The sequence below is a fragment of the Aspergillus nomiae genome, assembly GCF_001204775.2.
Source record: "Aspergillus nomiae NRRL 13137 chromosome Unknown contig00560, whole genome shotgun sequence".
Taxonomy (NCBI): domain Eukaryota; kingdom Fungi; phylum Ascomycota; class Eurotiomycetes; order Eurotiales; family Aspergillaceae; genus Aspergillus; species Aspergillus nomiae.
This window is the reverse complement of record NW_015378615.1, coordinates 1-16,871: the sequence shown is the minus strand read 5'-3', so window position 1 is coordinate 16,871 and position 16,871 is coordinate 1. Positions and strand designations below refer to the sequence as shown.

At 49.7% G+C, this 16,871-nt stretch overlaps 7 protein-coding genes across 7 annotated transcripts; 4 read left to right on the top strand and 3 right to left on the bottom strand.

The window, feature by feature from the left end:
• Window positions 1–1,387: 1,387 nt before the first annotated feature.
• yth1 (cleavage polyadenylation factor RNA-binding subunit YTH1) lies at window positions 1,388–2,155 on the top strand (the record flags this gene model as incomplete). The annotated part of the gene is made up of 1 exon (XM_015555620.1): window positions 1,388–2,155. The coding sequence occupies one exon, from the start codon at window positions 1,388–1,390 to the stop codon at window positions 2,153–2,155; it is 768 nt and encodes a 255-aa protein (XP_015401601.1).
• A 900-nt stretch (window positions 2,156–3,055) lies between these two features.
• Window positions 3,056–6,848, top strand: ANOM_010363 (endoplasmic reticulum and nuclear membrane proteinc Npl4; the record flags this gene model as incomplete). The annotated part of the gene is made up of 9 exons (XM_015555619.1): window positions 3,056–3,085; window positions 3,145–3,230; window positions 3,288–3,684; window positions 3,743–3,800; window positions 3,861–3,980; window positions 4,629–4,789; window positions 4,869–4,999; window positions 5,062–6,523; window positions 6,582–6,848. 9 exons carry the CDS (start codon window positions 3,056–3,058, stop codon window positions 6,846–6,848), a joined length of 2,712 nt encoding a protein of 903 aa, XP_015401597.1.
• A 649-nt stretch (window positions 6,849–7,497) lies between these two features.
• Window positions 7,498–9,209, bottom strand: ANOM_010362 (uncharacterized protein; the record flags this gene model as incomplete). The annotated part of the gene is made up of 2 exons (XM_015555618.1): window positions 9,001–9,209; window positions 7,498–8,931 (listed from the first exon to the last, which is right to left on the bottom strand). The coding sequence occupies exons 1-2, from the start codon at window positions 9,169–9,171 to the stop codon at window positions 7,498–7,500; spliced, it is 1,605 nt and encodes a 534-aa protein (XP_015401598.1). The 5' UTR covers window positions 9,172–9,209.
• A 1,005-nt stretch (window positions 9,210–10,214) lies between these two features.
• ppe1 (putative ribosomal protein/carboxylic ester hydrolase (Ppe1)) lies at window positions 10,215–11,822 on the top strand (the record flags this gene model as incomplete). Its single annotated transcript, XM_015555617.1, has 4 exons — window positions 10,215–10,384; window positions 10,519–11,006; window positions 11,090–11,180; window positions 11,269–11,822. The coding sequence occupies 4 exons, from the start codon at window positions 10,215–10,217 to the stop codon at window positions 11,741–11,743; spliced, it is 1,224 nt and encodes a 407-aa protein (XP_015401599.1). The 3' UTR covers window positions 11,744–11,822.
• Window positions 11,823–12,249: 427 nt separating this feature from the next.
• Window positions 12,250–15,011, bottom strand: ANOM_010360 (putative transcription initiation factor TFIID subunit; the record flags this gene model as incomplete). Its single annotated transcript, XM_015555616.1, has 6 exons — window positions 14,752–15,011; window positions 14,308–14,446; window positions 14,210–14,253; window positions 13,740–14,160; window positions 13,347–13,704; window positions 12,250–13,294 (listed from the first exon to the last, which is right to left on the bottom strand). The coding sequence occupies exons 1-6, from the start codon at window positions 14,929–14,931 to the stop codon at window positions 12,250–12,252; spliced, it is 2,187 nt and encodes a 728-aa protein (XP_015401600.1). The 5' UTR covers window positions 14,932–15,011.
• A 153-nt stretch (window positions 15,012–15,164) lies between these two features.
• On the top strand, window positions 15,165–16,105 carry ANOM_010359 (mediator of RNA polymerase II transcription subunit 11; the record flags this gene model as incomplete). The annotated part of the gene is made up of 2 exons (XM_015555615.1): window positions 15,165–15,321; window positions 15,419–16,105. Coding segments are annotated over 2 exons (552 nt in total), but the record flags the coding sequence as incomplete, so codon positions are not given.
• Window positions 16,106–16,350: 245 nt separating this feature from the next.
• Window positions 16,351–16,793, bottom strand: cap2 (F-actin-capping protein subunit beta; the record flags this gene model as incomplete). The annotated part of the gene is made up of 3 exons (XM_015555614.1): window positions 16,351–16,424; window positions 16,475–16,522; window positions 16,598–16,793. The coding sequence occupies 3 exons, from the start codon at window positions 16,791–16,793 to the stop codon at window positions 16,351–16,353; spliced, it is 318 nt and encodes a 105-aa protein (XP_015401602.1).
• Window positions 16,794–16,871: the final 78 nt, after the last annotated feature.

The window sequence follows — 16,871 nt, the reverse complement described above, 5'->3', positions numbered from 1 at the left end:
TATACTCGAGGATCCATGTCTGATCGTAAACAATTATGAATTATTACTAAGTTAACGAGTAAACCCATGGGTTTTCAGCTACTAAGGCTCCAAGGCGCCAAGTATGCACGTGATTACACGATCAACTTAGATCACGACTATACCTGCTCTGGTTTAGACTCTCCTCGGATGTCTAAAAGATTAGTTGTATTGCGATCTGGTTCAGGTTTCGTGATATATCTTGTGTCATTCGGAAGTACCAATGACTATATACGATTACGGTGGATTTCTGGCGAAAGAGGTAGATCGAGATTGGGTTCGCTCAATGGGAAACTCAGAGGAAGTACGGTGGTAGAACGTAACACCGTGGAATGTGATATACTATAACACCAGAAGGTTCGTGGGCATAGATGACTTTATCTCTAAAGTTATATCTGCTATTGTCTGTGCCATAGCTAATAAGCGGGATATGCCTGTATCTTCCTAGATGTTGGTATAATCTGGATCATCAGCAGTGTCCCCTTATGCAGATAAGTTGGCCTAAGTTAAATAGTCGATTGAAATTGAAGGTGACCAGAAGAGGTATTCAGAGCACGCCAGGTGCTAAATTAGATGTATTTATCTCTGAAGTGCTTTCGAGGTCACATTAATATTAGTAAGGCTAAGGAATGATACATCCGAAGTTGACGGAAATGTGAAGAGCCAAAAAATAGTGGGAAGTAGAACCAATATTTCCTATATGGGAAAGTCTCATACTCCGTCAAACACATGTTGACCTGGTAAGTAACAATGCAGGGCGCCTATCAGCACGCTGAATTGACTGAACAGAGTTCCTTGAGACTGACTATCCTCCATCCTTCAAGTTCATCCGAAGACCCTGTTCACTTTGTTATGGTTACATCGAATCTTTCCTATAATTACCATGATATTCTAGACTACTACGCTACGCTATACATTCTAGAGAAATACAGCTTTTCCTTAACTGCCCAGCCTTGAGCCTTGCGCATCATCAAAGCATCCATGGTAGCTGACGGTCACGTGGGATACTTTCAGGATGATTGGAACATTTGCCACCGCCTTCTGTTTTAGTGTCAGGCCTTTTTCCGCCGTCGAGCTGTTCCTTTGACATTGACCAGAATTTCTTCTGCATCCTGGGTTTGGCCATCACTGCATTGACATTGTTACCAACCATTTCCCTGACTTTGTCCTCAAAATCACTCACCAAACTGTACAGCTCAAGAACCCCCTTACTTAGTGCTTTGGACTGGCTCCAGCACCGAATTGTATCTGAGCTCCGCTGCCGCCCAAGTTTCCGGCCGCGAGCATTTCGTTCTCACTCACTTCCTTTGTCACCCAAATAGCGACATATTCTGTTCTTAGCTCTATTATATAACGATAAAACACAGCCATGTCAGCAGAAGTTGATTACGCCGCATCACAAATCTTAGCTTCCGGCAGCGAGCGCGACCCAAGCTATAACGATTTCTCCTTCGTCCCCTTCTTACGCAATAGCTTCGGCTTCGGACTGGCCTGTGATGTGCCCGTCTGCAAGGCGTACAGTGAAGGCCACTGCCCCTTAGGGCCAGCTTGCCCCGATCGACATCCGACCCCATCACGAGTGACGACGTCCACGACCACCGCTTCCGGATTGGCACCGTCTACGACGCACGGGTCACTCGTCTGCAAGCACTTCCTCAAGGGGCTGTGCAAAAAAGGCCTCAAATGTGAATATCTCCATGAATACAACCTTCGTCGGATGCCAGAGTGCCAGTCCTTTTCGCGGTCAGGCTACTGCCCGAATGGAGACGACTGTCTGTATCAGCACGTGCGGGAGCAGGCTCGGTTACCGCCGTGCGAACATTACGATCGAGGGTTTTGTCCGCTGGGGCCGCTATGTGCCAAACGCCATGTGCGCCGACGTCTGTGCCAGTACTACCTGGCAGGTTTCTGTCCAGAGGGCAAGGGTTGCGCGGACGCTCATGCCCGGTGGATCGAGAACCTACCCAAGCCGTCAATTAGGGTGGAGAAGACTGAGGAGGAATTGGAGCGAGAGAGAATTTTGATCCGGGAGGAGCAGGAAAGAGAAAAGGAACGTGAACGTGAATGGAGGAGTGAGCGGGGACGCGGGGGTGGATTCATGCGTGGTCGTTTTAGAGGCCGCGGACGTGGACTATAGGCGGGGACATGTTTTGTGGGATTTCTTTTTTGGATAGGAGAGAAGAGAAGGTTATTTGTTCGTGGTGGATTTAAGCTTATTATTAGAACGTTGAGATACCCATTGATAATCTATTCGTATGTATGATCTAGTGAACCATAATGGCGGTTGCTATAGGGTATGGACGAGCGTATAGAGTATCACACAAAGGAACAATACCGCGGCCATTGTGTCTGGTTTCGTGTAACACAGTTTGCAGCCACAGATTTGGCTGTCGATTACCGTGACATGGCGTCGTCGTACTTGCAGAAGTGGATGACATCACGACAGCAAGGCCAGTGCATTGCGATAGTTATCCGAGTCACATTTCCTAGTCGTTGTAGATTACTCACCACAACGGAATTGAAGCGCAGAAGATTGTATCTTTTATTCCCCTGATTGGAAAGCATTCTTCCACCTGAATTAGAGATCATTCAGCAAGGTCCTGTTCGATCGAACGTTCTGGGAGCGGGAAAGGGGACCATTTGCTAATCATCAGTAAGACTCAGCTAAGTTACCAGCCATGCAGATTATTGGCCCAGGAGGCGTCGGTGGAGCAAAGGACATTCGGTTGGACCCCCAGCAACCCCCACAGTAGCCCTTCCAGAACCAATCACCCGGCGCTTCTCTCGAACCGAATGGATTCTGTCATCGATTACGGATCATTTGGCAAGCTTCCAATTGAATTCCGGTGTCGAGCTTCTCGAATGGAGGGGGTAGCCCCTACCCCTCGTGGTCAACCGTCTTCTCCAAGGAACGCAATCTCGCATATATAAGAGTTCTCGCCTGGTCCGGCTGATACTTCAATTCTTCCTCCATCTCCCCACTAAAAGTTCCTTCAAAACCCCCTCTCCAATAAAATTAAAACCACATACCGTCGCCATGGTCCCAAGATCGCTATCGTTTACGTACGTAACTTCGACCGTTCTGCTTATCTTCTTATGCGAGACTCAATGGCTAACGAACTGTAGTACTCCATGTACGGCCACATCGCCCACCTGGCCGAGGCCGAGAAGAAGGGTATTGAATCTGCTGGCGGCCAGGCCGACATCTACCAGTACGTCCACAAAGAAACACCAGTCGTAAAGCCCAATTGCTAATAGTCTTCCCATAGGATTGCTGAGACCCTTCCTGATGAGGCCCTGGCTAAGATGCACGCTCCTCCCAAGAAGGCCCACCCCATTGCCGAACCGAACACCCTGAAGGACTACGACGCTGTCCTGTTCGGTATCCCTACTCGTTATGGTAACTTCCCTGCCCAGTGGAAGGCTTTCTGGGACCACACTGGCGGTATCTGGGCCACCGGTGGCTACTGGGGCAAGTATGCCGGCCTGTTCGTCTCCACTGGTACCTTGGGTGGTGGCCAGGAATCCACCGCCATTGCTGCCATGAGCACTCTTGCTCACCACGGCTTCATCTACGTTCCTCTCGGCTACAAGACCATGTTTGCCCAGTTAGCCAACCTGAGTGAGGTCCACGGTGGTAGCGCCTGGGGTGCTGGTACTTTCGCTGTAAGATTCTGCATCTATGTCTCGTGGCCATAACATTTGCTAACATATCACTCTATAGGGCGCCGACGGTTCCCGCCAGCCCAGTGCTCTCGAGCTCGAGATCGCCGAGGGCCAGGGTAAGGCTTTCTACGAGCACGTTGCCCGTGTCAACTTCGCGTGACTGCATGGCAGCGAAGAGATCAAGCCCGAGTCGCAGCCTGCCGCTGCATCACAACAACCACAGCAACAACAAAAAGAACAAACTACAAAGACAGAAGCTTCCAACGCTGCGCAGAATGGCCAGCAGAACGCACAGGGTACACAAGGGTCAAAGAAGGAGAAAGGCGAGGGACCTTGTGGTCTTCCTAAGTGTGTCATTTCCTAATCGACTCCATTGTATACCCACCTGATCTTTGTGCTTTGTTCGTTTTGTTGTTTGTTCCAACGATACCTGACTTGAGGTCTGACAATCATACATACCTACACATAATAATAAAATACTTTATGAACTTTTCAATAATGAATGGTGTATTTGTACAATATATTGCATTGTCGTTTAGTAACTTGGTAGTAAAATATGAGGTGGTAAGAACTTCGAAGTAGATTTTTATTCTGTTCATAATCTGATTCTGAAAAATCTTATAAAATAAGTATTCTTTAGATCTCTAACCCAATTAGAATGAAGGCCTCTGCTACTTAATAATAATTAGCTACCTAGCATCGGTATTCAGATTACGCATTGTACATCAGTTCTGTAAGTGTTTTCTGCGGGGTTCTGGTACTAGGGCGGTAACTGGCGGCGATGACGATAGAGCTGTTCCGCCTTCTCGTCTTCTCCTCCAACTTAAGCTCTCACTCACTTTCATCTTGTCTTCAAACCCGCCACTGCCTCTCACTATACCTTATACTTTCCCATCGTCATGATTCCATGAGCTCAATCAATATTTACGTATACCCGTAGACAGCATCACTCACTGCTACTCAACTACCTTGCACCTTAACTCTCATCAACACCAAATCCTTCCCTATGGCATCTCGGCCGATCGTTCTGAGATTCGAAAGCCGGAACGGTCAGTTCCGGCTGACAGTCAGCCCACAAGAACTATTTCCCTCGCTCAAGCAGAAGGTATGGCTTGGTAATCTGTGTCAACCGTGTCCCTGTATCTCACCTGGTGCTAGCTGGATGCTAACGATCCCATCTGTAGATTTTGGAGCACCTCCCTCCAGATACTGAACCCTCTTCGATAAACCTTTCCAACAAGCCCATAGGTACCGGTGGAGATGAGAGACTTTTGGACACTCTCGATGGTATTGCGCTTGGAACTGTCGGTCTAAAGTCAGTTCGCCAATATCGGGCGGCATCTCTACTGCTCTTGAGCTTGCTAATGCTGGAAGTAGACACGGAGACAAGCTGTACCTTGGCTATCAAGAAAAGCAAAACTTGCAAGACGGCTCTGTAAATGGTAATACTACGAATGGGTCTTCTCGGCGTCTGAATGGGGCCCCTGTCCCGCAACCCGAAACCGTTTCGATTCGCCCCCAACCTACCTCACCGACCGCTATAATCAAAAACCCCTGGGATGTGGTCCAGCAGTCGCCCCTCGATGATGCGTTGGATAAGAAAGATGGGAAAATAAAGCGCAACCGTGACATGAAAATGTGCAAGCATGGTCCCAAGGGCATGTGCGACTACTGTATGCCACTAGAGCCTTACGACCCCAAGTACCTTGCAGAGAAGAAGATCAAGCATTTGTCGTTTCACTCCTATTTGCGGAAACTCAATGCTGCGACCAACAAAGCTGAGCTCAAGAGCTCCTTCATGCCCCCACTCAGTGAACCATACTACCGAGTAAGACGGGATTGCCCGTCGGGACATCCTTCGTGGCCTGAGGGAATCTGCACCAAGTGCCAACCAAGTGCGATTAGCTTGCAGCCTCAAGAGTTCCGTACTGTGGACCATGTGGAGTTCTCTTCTCCTGATCTTATTAACTCGTTGCTCGATTTCTGGCGTAAGTCCGGTGCTCAACGGTTGGGATTCCTCTACGGTACCTACGAAGAGTACACCGAGGTTCCCCTGGGAGTCAAAGCCGTGGTCCAGGCGATCTATGAGCCACCTCAGGTGGATGAGATTGATGGCGTCACGCTTCACGAATGGCACAATGAGAAGGAGGTGGACGAGGTCGCACGCTTGTGTGGCCTTGAGAAAGTCGGTGTTATATTTACTGACTTGCTAGATGCTGGACAAGGGGACGGCTCGGTTGTCTGCAAGCGGCACATTGATTCATACTTCCTTTCGTCCCTAGAGATTACATTCGCAGCGCGGTTACAAGCCCAATATCCGAAAGCAACCAAGTGGAGCCGGACTGGTCGATTTGGTTCCAATTTTGTCACTTGTGTTCTCAGTGGAGACGAGGAGGGTGCTATCTCGGTAAGCGCCTACCAGGCGTCGGTTGCGGCAGTTGAGATGGTCAGGGCAGATATTGTCGAACCGTCTGCGGAGCCCTCGGTCATGCTCGTACAGTCCGAAGAGGATGACTCTGGGAACAGGTCGCGGTATATACCCGAAGTTTTCTACCGAAAGATTAATGAGTATGGTGTTAGCGCCCAGCAAAACGCAAAACCAGCATTCCCTGTTGAGTATCTCTTGGTCACTTTAACCCACGGATTCCCCACGGAATCCTTTCCTCTTTTTGCTGAAGGTAATTTTCCAATCGAGAACCGTGAAGTCATCGGCGAAAGCCAGGAGCTTCGTCATGTCGCCAAAAAGCTCGTGCCCCACGGCGACCCTGACAAGGCAATTCGCGCCGTATCCGACTTCCATCTTCTGTGTTTCCTCCACTCTCTGTCCACATTCAGCAAGGTAGGCAAACCACCATAGACTGGTTTGATGATCGTGATAAGCATTGACACAACATCAGGACGAGGAAGCACTTCTCGGCCGCGTTGCGACAACACATGATCCCGCAGACGGAGTCCAGTTGATAAACACCCCCGGGTGGGCGACGTTGGTCACAATTCTTCAGGAAAGTGGTGAGCGCCCCCCTAAGCGCCCCTGGCTGAGCTCGGCCGATTCTCCACGCGCAGTGCCCCAAGCCGGAAAACGTTTATTCCCCTCAAGGCCTGAATCTCCAAAATCAGAAAGTGAACAGCTTGCTAAGAGGTTCAAGGGAGCTAGTCTAGAGTGACTGGTCGATCCGAGCCGCGTAGCCACATTCCCCGTCGAAACATCATCCACCCTGCTCCCCTCGGTCAAAGCTGCCATCAGACGTCTTGGCCTAGCGTACGCCGGCTGTGCAACAAACGTGGTCGTGCCTTGCAGTATTTCTTGATCTGTTCTCCGACTCCCGCCAACCCTATGCATATATTTCGGCTGGTTTAGATCCCAGGTTGTGAGGCCGGATGTCTTGTGATATAGCTCAAAGATATTAGATGGTATGGATGGAATATAGCTACGTTGCTGGAAAAAGTCGAGTTCCGGAGCTGCGAACTTTCTCAGCGACAACTACTGGTGTCTCAACTGCTCGTGATTCTATAATAGTTGGTTGGATTCACAAGTTTATGTGGACTGCCTACACTGATTACAGAAAGTTAAGTACGCCTGCAGTTAAGATAACAAAGAGTGCACGGTGAAGTAGACTATATTACGTGAATCACACCACAATAGCCCCGTAAATGTTAAGCTACCACACATGAGGTTTGCAACAACGCCAACCAGAAAGGGGTAACATATAAAAGAACTAACCCAAAATAAATCGAGAAGAAAATGAAATGGAAGAGGAGGCTTGAAGGGGTAGAAACGAAAAAGACACGACAATCCCAGCGAAAGGGGATAAATTACTTCTTCCCCTTACCTTTGACCATCTGCTTCAATCTTTTCTCCACGATTGACCGGCCCTCAGCCGATCTCCACACCTCATGTGGTGCCCCACGAACAATATCCCAGTTTTTGAGATTCTTTGTCACTTTCGTCAATTCCTCCTGGGCCTTCCTCCATTTTTCACTCTTCCGGACTTCCACACCAGAACTGATGACCGTCAACGGCGTGTCAGGCATCTGGACGTGCCGCGCGGTCTGTATTTCCGAAGCAGTCATGGATTTGGCTACCAAATTCTCCTGCAACTTGGCCCGGATGACCTTGGCAGTTTGATAGGCGCTACGACCGATGACGCGGTCCACCCGTGTCCGGCCCTTGAAGATGGCTCCGGCGAGTCGATCGAGACCGAGAGGAGAGAGTACACCCCGAACCCAGAGGATGAAGCCTCGTCCCGGTGAGCCTAGACTGTCCAGGTAATCCTCATGCAGGGTGTCAATGAGCATGATCCCGTCTATCTCGAGGAGATGTCGACTGGCAAAAATGCGACTGTGGATGCCGCCTACTCCGGCGGAGACCAGGACCCAGGGGCCTTCTTCGCCGGCAAGAGCGAGCGCCTCAGACAGTGAGTCGGCTGCCATGCCAGCGGAGTAAGGGGACGGCGCGTTGTCGGACCAGCCGTATCCCGGTCGGTCCCAGTAGCAGTAGCGTTCGATTGAGCCGTTGCGGTACGCATCATCGATAAATGGCTGCAAGGTGTGTTCGACTGGTCCGTGATTACCTTCCAATAGAACTGTGGGAATGGGGTCTCCATCTTGGGTTTTGCGACCTGGGTTGCCGACACAGTTTAGATGGACCTGGTAGTGGTTGCCATTGACGTAGTACTTCTTGCCTGGTGCAGCAAGCGAGGAGTCTTGAATGCGGATGATCAACGTTGCGGTGAAGAGGATGGAAACGATGGCAAGGAGCGCCATAATGATGGTGGCAATCAGCACCGCCAGCCATTCTCGGAGGGGACGGCGCGTCTCTTCGCGACCTGTCAGACGCTCTTCCTCTTCTTTTTTACCCCAAGCGACGTAGCGGTTCTGCCCAATGGCATAGATGGAGATGAATGTCGCCCAAACGACGGAGGCGATGCCCACCCAACCTTCTTCGACACGAATATGAGCTACACCCAATATGATGCACATATCAACTAAGAGGAAGACAAATAGAATCGCGCCACATATTGTCATAGGCTTTGACGGTACGGAGAAGAATAGGAGTGCGATAATCAGGTAACCGACTGTTAACGAGGTATAGGCGAAGCTGAAGAATCCGGACCCCCGGGTGTGCATCATCGGCGGACTGACGAATATGGAGACGAGCAAGAAGGCCCACCATATAAAGCTTATCACGAGGAAGAGTGAGGAGAGGGCTCGTAGAGCTCGAACGCTCCAGAGGTTATACGGAGAGACCTTGCATTTTGAATGTCAGCGGGATAATGCATTTGGTCAACATTTGAGGTAGGGGTTTGTTCAGCTTACTGCAGGATCATCAGGTCTCAGATAAGCGTTATTATCGCGAGGGAGGAGTCTCGTGCGCTCATCTGGCTCTCGATAGTGTGATTCACGATAGCTTCTGGAAGACCCCTCATCCCTTGTCTGTGATTCCTCCCTTTCGGGGTCGTCTTTTTTCTTGTTCCACAGTGCGACCATTGTGTGCTATATTGGTGCAAAATGGTAGGCCTTATAGCAGCTCACGGAGTGGATCCTTTGTGTGAAGCAGAAAAGAAAGAGGAAGCAATAGTTCGAGTCCAGAGTAATTGAAATGCCAAAATTCCTCAGAGTTGAGGTGACGTCATGGGTAGGACATGCACCTCCAGAATTAGCAGGACAAGAGTAAGCTTAAATTTGAGGAAATACTAAGGATCAGCGGGTATAGAGCAATGATGCACCCGGCATCCATATCAGCGGTAATGCAGGGAGCTGAAACATTGGGATGGTTGGTGAAGTCATCGATTGCTCATGCCCGCATAACCATGGATTGGCCAGCATAGCGACGCCAACCAACTAGAGGACATGATCTTCTGGAAATACAATAGGTGGCTTCTCTTCCAATCGGTAGTACTGATACCTGGGTGGGATGTGGATGTCATCTTGAAAGATATTGGGTCTAACATGAGGGGGAAGGAGAGACTTAGAAGGAGGAGGACTATAGCAATGGTTAAAGATACTTCCTTCCAGGTCATATGACCACCGAGCAATTCTTCATGCCATGTTTCGATTCTACTTTCTAGAAGAGTCTCGGCACTTGAAGCCGAATAGCTCGCCGGCTGGTTACTAGAAATTAAGTAGGTTAAAACAACCCAGGTCCATCCGGTTCAGTATTTCCAGACCTGGGCGTGGTCCCATGACGTCATTGGGGATGAGTGGCCGGCCTGAGGCAGGGAAATGAACTGCTCTCCAGATCAACGTTTTGGATTTATTGTTCCTGTGACACGACTTCCAGGCACAGAAATCAATCACTGTCCGGTCCTCGAATAACCTCAGCTTCAGGACTCCTGGAAACAGATCTCCGAGGGTCCAATTCCCCAGACAACTAAATACAATAGAATCTCCTCCAGATCATACGGTCCGTCCTGCCGATCATCTAAGAAGATCCATTCATCCCACCACCCCACATGAGCTCCCGTCCACCCTCCCACCAAAGGAAAATAGCGCCCAATTTACCAGCACCAAACATACCATAACCCACCTCCATGAGTGAACTGCAGAAATCCTTCGCCAAAGCAAAACTGGCCAAGCTTCCTTCTGAGGCCCCACCGTTCTCCATGCATCCACCCCGCGATGAAGACGATTCCGAGTCCGCCTCATCAACGGGGACTGTGGTTCCCTCTCCCAGTCGGCAGCTGTTTGCTAGGTCGCGAGGGTGAGTCAATCCTACCTTTGTGATGCTGAATCGCTGCTACTGTTGCTCTCAATTGCGCCATTTGTGACTTTTAAATATTATTACATCTGGGGTGGTCTTCGTTTCTTTGGTATATCCTAACGCACGCACCTCAGATCCAATTCCATCGAAACCCTAAATTGGACCGACTTCTTCACTGAAGAGCTCTTTTTAGTTCAAGAGACAGACTCCGCGCGCATAGCACACCATGTATACCTAACTCCACCCACAAACTCGGGCCCGCTCTTCGTCATGCATCATGGCGCCGGTTCCTCAGGGCTCTCATTTGCAGCCTGCGCAGAGGAGATTCGCAAGATCCTCCCCACGGCAGGAATCCTCTCTATCGACGCGCGGGACCACGGCCAGACGTCTACATCCACGGAGACGGGAGAAGGAAAGGTTGAGTTGGACTTAAGTTTGGAGACGCTCAATCGGGATCTGGTTTTCGTTGTCCGTGAGACGCAGTCGAAAATGGGCTGGGAGAGTCTACCGGACATTGTCCTTGTAGGACATAGCCTGGGTGGTGCGGTTATCACAGATGTGGCAAAGAAGGGAGAATTGGGCGCGAAGGTGTTAGCTTATGCAGTTTTGGATGTTGTCGAAGGTATGTCATTCTTGCAGAAGAAACCCACTGTTGTATCCCTGGTTAGCCTAAAATGGACAGAAGCTTGCTAACTGCAGATACAGGCTCGGCAATGGACGCTCTACAAAGCATGGAAAAGTATCTTTCTACACGGCCTACACGGTTTCCCTCCCTTGCCTCAGGGATTGAATGGCAGTATGTCTTTATACTATCTAAATCACAGGCCTCTCAAACTTGCCTTGCCTACTATAGGCAGACATACACCATGTACTAACAATCTCAGCACCCGCTCCCGCACAATCCGCAACAGAACCTCAGCTCGAGTCTCCGTGCCTTCCCTCCTCTACGAGGAAACAACACCTACTGACCCCTCAAAACCATGGGTATGGCGCACTAACCTCGCTGAAACGAAACCCTTTTGGGAAAACTGGTTCATCGGTCTGAGCAAGAAATTCCTTGAAGCTCGTGGCGGAAAATTACTTCTTCTCGCCGGAACAGATCGGCTGGATAAAGAGTTGATGATTGGACAAATGCAGGGGAAGTATCAGCTGCAGGTATTTCCCGAAGCAGGGCACTTCGTACAGGAAGATCAGCCGGTCAAGACGGCTCAGGTGCTAGTAGACTTTTACAAGAGAAATGACAGGAGTGCTTTGGTACTGCCACCTAAGGTAGCAGATATGCAAGCCTCCGCGGCTATGAAACAGGGAGCTGGAGCTGTTCCACCTTTTGGGAGGGGGCAGAGTTCTCATAAACCATAGATGGCAGTTATCATGTCTATACAGTATACAAATGTACAAAGGCGAAAGTATAATGAATATAACTACCCGTAGATCAATACTCATGTGAATGATCTTGCACCTGTGCTAGAATCCGATGGGACATGACATCCCTTCGGTCTTATTCTTTTATGGTCACGAAGTTTGTTCGTTGTATCAAACCAATTAACTTCTTAATGATATGACCATGCGGAACATCTCCAGATGTTCAGCCTGCAAACTGGAAGTAGAATCCAACTAAGAAGCTAATACATAGCTAACTTTAGATAAATTGCAACGGCCACCAACACCATCCCATTAGAAACAAGCCAGGGCGCCGTCTAAGAAAAATCCAGCCACCAAATGCATGTGACCATTAATATGTCCCCAAAATAATGCTGCAAACCGCAAAGAAGATTGGACATAACAAGAAGACAAACAAAAAAGTGTGAAGATGAAAGGAAACAACCGGGTATCTGGCGCCGTTTTGCATAAAATTCACCCTCCCCTTAAGGAAGATAAGCGCCTCCAGCAATGATCAGATTCATGTTGGTGAATTTCACTTTATAGACAGGACTCTTCTTAGTCGGGAAGGCGCTGATTTGGTCCGGACTGACGACTACATCTTTGCCTTTCTTCTTTGGAGCAACTGAGCTTGAGGCCTGTGTACCTGAGGCGGCAACATTGCCTCCATCGACCTTGGTGCCTGCACCGCCCTCTCCCACCACGCGGCCTTGTGTTGAGTCTTGAGCAGGGCCGGTGACATCCCATACGCGGACGGTCCCGTCAGCGCCACCGGACACCAACACGGTAGACTCAACGCTCCAGCTTAAGGACCAGATACCGCCCTTTCCATGGCCACGCATGCGCTTCAAGAGCCTTCCAGGCGCAAGATCCCACAGAAGAATGGATCCGTGGTCATCTGCGGAAGCAAGGAGCTTGCCGTCTCGGCTGCATGCCAATGCCGTGATGTTACCGGTGTGTCCGGTGAACATACGGACAGCATTTCCTGTGGTCACAGCCCACATGCGTACCGTATGATCTGAGCTTCCGGTGAAGACATAGGCAGAGTTCGGGTGGAAGCAAATACAGTCGACATCTTGGTCATGTCCAACGAAAATACGTTGCTGGCGGATATGGTCTGTAACCCAGAGACGGGCAGTTTTGTCATGGCCTCCGGTAGCAAAGTAGTGCCCATAGGGACCCCACTGAAGATCCCAAACGGGTTGATCGTGTCCCTTATAGACGACCATGCATTGCCATAGATCCAACGACCACAGCCTGATTGTCTTGTCTGCTGAAGACGAAAGAAGCCAGCGAGCATTTGTCGGTGCTATAGCATTTTCCGTGCGTGTTATAGATGGAGCGAATGCTACAGCATACACTGGTCCCGAATGCCCAACCAGGCGGCGAGAGTTCGATGGTTGCGTCTCGTCCACACTCTCGTAGGTCGATGGAATTCTCTTTCCATCCAGACTCCAGACACGAATATATGACTCTTGCATACCAGCTGCAACGAGCATGTTGTCATCCGAAAAGTCGAGACAGTTAATTCTGGGTAGAATCAGCAACTTTTGAGTCCGAAGAAGCAAGGCAAGAGGCTCACCCGTCATAAGTATTGTGGAAAGTAAACATGCAAACACTGACGGCTGGCCCAACGCCGCCAGTTCTTCCTTCAATCCGAAATCTATCACGGTTCTCTTTAACCTTCTGAACCTCCATGGCAACGTCACGAGCAGTTGATGGTGGATAAGGAATATCGGCGCGAGTAGGGGATTCATCATCGTCCTCCTTTTTGATCATCTGGTCGAACTCCTGCAGAAGAGTATTTTGGCCTGGGGCCGGTGGGTTTTTGATGTCTTCATCCCCAAGCTCGCCTCTCACATCGGCTTCGAGGGTCTGCTCCATTGGGAGTTTTCCCAGCCTAAGCCTGGGCAAGGTTCCAGCCATAGCGGGGTTATCACCTGTATAGGCAGAGCAGGGTGATGTCCAGGTATACCCTCGTCTTCAGTAGGGAACGTCTGGCCCGCGCCAGCTTGACCCAGCATGGCGGCGAAGCTGAATCTATCGTCGACGGCACGTTCCTTGGTGATGATAGTGCAGTAGCTGCTCAGAATGGCGGACATGACGGAGCCGCCCTCCTTTTGCTTGCTCTCGAGGAACTGCATAAGGTTCGAGAACGCCGGGTTGCTTAGAACTATGCGATATTTGTTCCCACGATACAGCTTGGCAGTTGAATTATCTTGAACATGCTCTGGTAGAGCGATTGGCTCTAGAGCGCGAACATCCTCAGTGTGTTCAGGCAGAAAAAGGTTCTTGTTAATATCGAAGAATTGCTTCGCATCTTGAGGGTAGAAAGATGTGACCATGTTGAGGAAAGAATAAACAAAGAGCGGCCAAAGAACGCGTCTAAGCTCCGGCTACAGAGGGTCAGAAGTAATCTTTATTTCATGCGAACAGTATCCATACCTTATATAGGTCCAGGTTGTCTTCAACCCAGACTTTGAGCAGGTCTGTCGCCAAGTTAATTACATTGTACCAAGCTTGGAGCACCACGACTAACTTACCGAAACCAAGTCTGTACTTGGGACGTGCATCCTCTCCGAGAGGAGGTAAAGGGCGACCGTCTATTTCTTGATTCGCCGACTCCATGCGAAGCATGGCCTCGGTACGACTATAGCCCTTCTTGGCCAAGTAGTCGATGACCTAAGGCGGAGGACGTCAGCATGAAGTTGACAACAGAGCTACGTGCGAGTCTGGCAACAAAACAAAGAAAACACAACATTAAGGACAGAGCTAAGATGGAACGCGTATACAAGGCTCCAGTGTGGTATACATTAGGTCCAAACATAAAAGTAGAAATGTCACTTTGAGCTTAAGTTGAAACATAGTATGCGATAACACAGATGGAGAGGAAGCTCCACATTTATGGTTTACCAGGACCGCGGGAACGCATACACCTCGGGAAACATAATTGAGTATCCAAATATAATCGCACAGCGACTACTTACTATCTGGTTCAAATTCTGCTGAGACATCGCACCACTAGGAGGAGGTGGAGGGGGACCCGGCGTTGGAGCAACTGGGGTGGTAGCACCCATTGACTGTTGCGGAGGCATTGACATTCCACCACCAGGCCCCATGCTTCCACTTCGGGGCGCAGGGCTCGGGGCCCCGCCTGGAGCAGACATGGCCCTGGATATCTAATTCGAGGAGGCGAAAATGCCTAACCTGAGAGAAATGATGGGAAGATTGTGAGCAGAGGGATGGTGAAGGTCAAAGTAAACGGGAGCTTTTGCGGCGTCACGTTCTGATATTGCACTATACCGCCTTGGGATTAGTTTAGTTCCCCGGCTTAAGTAATCCGATTCTAGTGTTCCCCAGGCCCACTCACGTGATGCAAGCTTAGCTGCCTTCGCATCTTCATATTGCAGTCCTAGACGGAGCCTTACCTTTTGTATCGGCCTTTTCTCTTTGATTCATATACAAGCGCAACAATGGCGGACAGCAAGGAGGCCGGCAAACCAGACCAACTTTTTACATCGGCGGATCGCATACGCCAATTGAACGAAGTGGACAAGGTAAGAGGTGCTTCGAGCGGAGAAGCAGTACTTCGAGCGACAAACAACTAGACCGTCATGAAAGGCCCAATTGCTCACTAGTGCTTCACAACTACAGGACGTGGCAAGACTAATTCATTCCGCTGGCCTCGCGATACAAGCCCTTACCAACGCCAGATCCAGCGACTCGGCAGGAGATAACTCCCTCGATTCCCACAAAGCTCGTTTCAAAGAAGCTACATCGCAGTACTTTGCTCTCCTGTCGTCTATCGACGTGCGATTGCGCCGTCAGGTCTACGCCTTGGAAGAGGTTTCTATACTTGCTCCAGATTCGTCCTCCAGGACAGGCGATCTACCTGGCGCGAGCGGGGGAACTGCGGCAGCGGCAAACCCGTTGGATGTCAGTTGGCTGAACAGCCGAAAGGATACTGTAGGCAAGGATAAGGAGGCAGAGCTTTGGGCGGCTGCAAGAGGATTTGTCGAAAAGATTAGCAATCCTGGGGTGCAGGCTGAGAATAATCGTGAGGGGATGGAAGTCGATTGATCATTCATTTCGCACGCACCCCACTTCGAAAGGAACCAACCGATAACTCCCAAACATTGGATATAGTTGTTACAATATGGTGATCGATCTTTGTCACCTTCATTGTATGCACAACGGTCCATCCCAGGGGGTATTCCTAGTCTCATCTTTACCTCTCTTTTTACTGTCTTGGCCAAGACTCACAACGAGCCTCGGCATTTATGATACCCAAAGCTACTGAATCAAAGATTCTGTTGATCTTAATATTAAGGCTCTTGCGCAGCGATACAAAGTAGGTTCCGCAGTATAATTTTGATCCCGCAATTTGTACTTCTGTTACGAGTTTGCTACTCTCGATATGCTAGCATTGTCAAAACAATGTGAGCCTTAGATCTCCAGGAACCTTAGCTCGAATCTACATACAATAGGCTAGAAGTGCAATGTTGGAAGGCGCAAAATCGAAGATACACAACATACTACTACCGTGGCTACTGTAGTAAATAGATAGTCTTGGCAGTCACCAGTGACTACCTGTGCATGGACATAATCATCTCCCGCTGGGTAGCGCGGTCTTTGCTTGCTTCCGACAAGGAAGCCAGACCTATGACATATTAGTATATAGTGAGAAGACCGTAAATAAGGGAAGCTTACTCCGGAGTTCGCCAACGACATCCTTCGCTTTACCGAAGTAGACCTCCTCTATACGCACGAGGTTAGTATGTCACTCAGAGAGGTATAGCATGTACGGAGCAAGCCAAGAACTGTGAAACATACGCAGCAGGTTCCTCATCTTCAGCTCCATATCCTCAACGAGTCGACCAACATTGGCGACGTGGCTTGCATCGGACTCAACCGGCAAGTCCACCTCCACTTGTCGGGTCATGTTACCGCTCAGATCCATTTCGCCCAAAGACTCGGTCTCGTTGGCCAGATGGAGGATAACAGTGCTGGTCAGCTTGTAGTGGGACATACGAGCCCGATCGGTAGCTTCAAACACGTGGATGCTGTCCCATTCTCCCGAGCTCTTCGCACCCGGCGTTACCCCTGA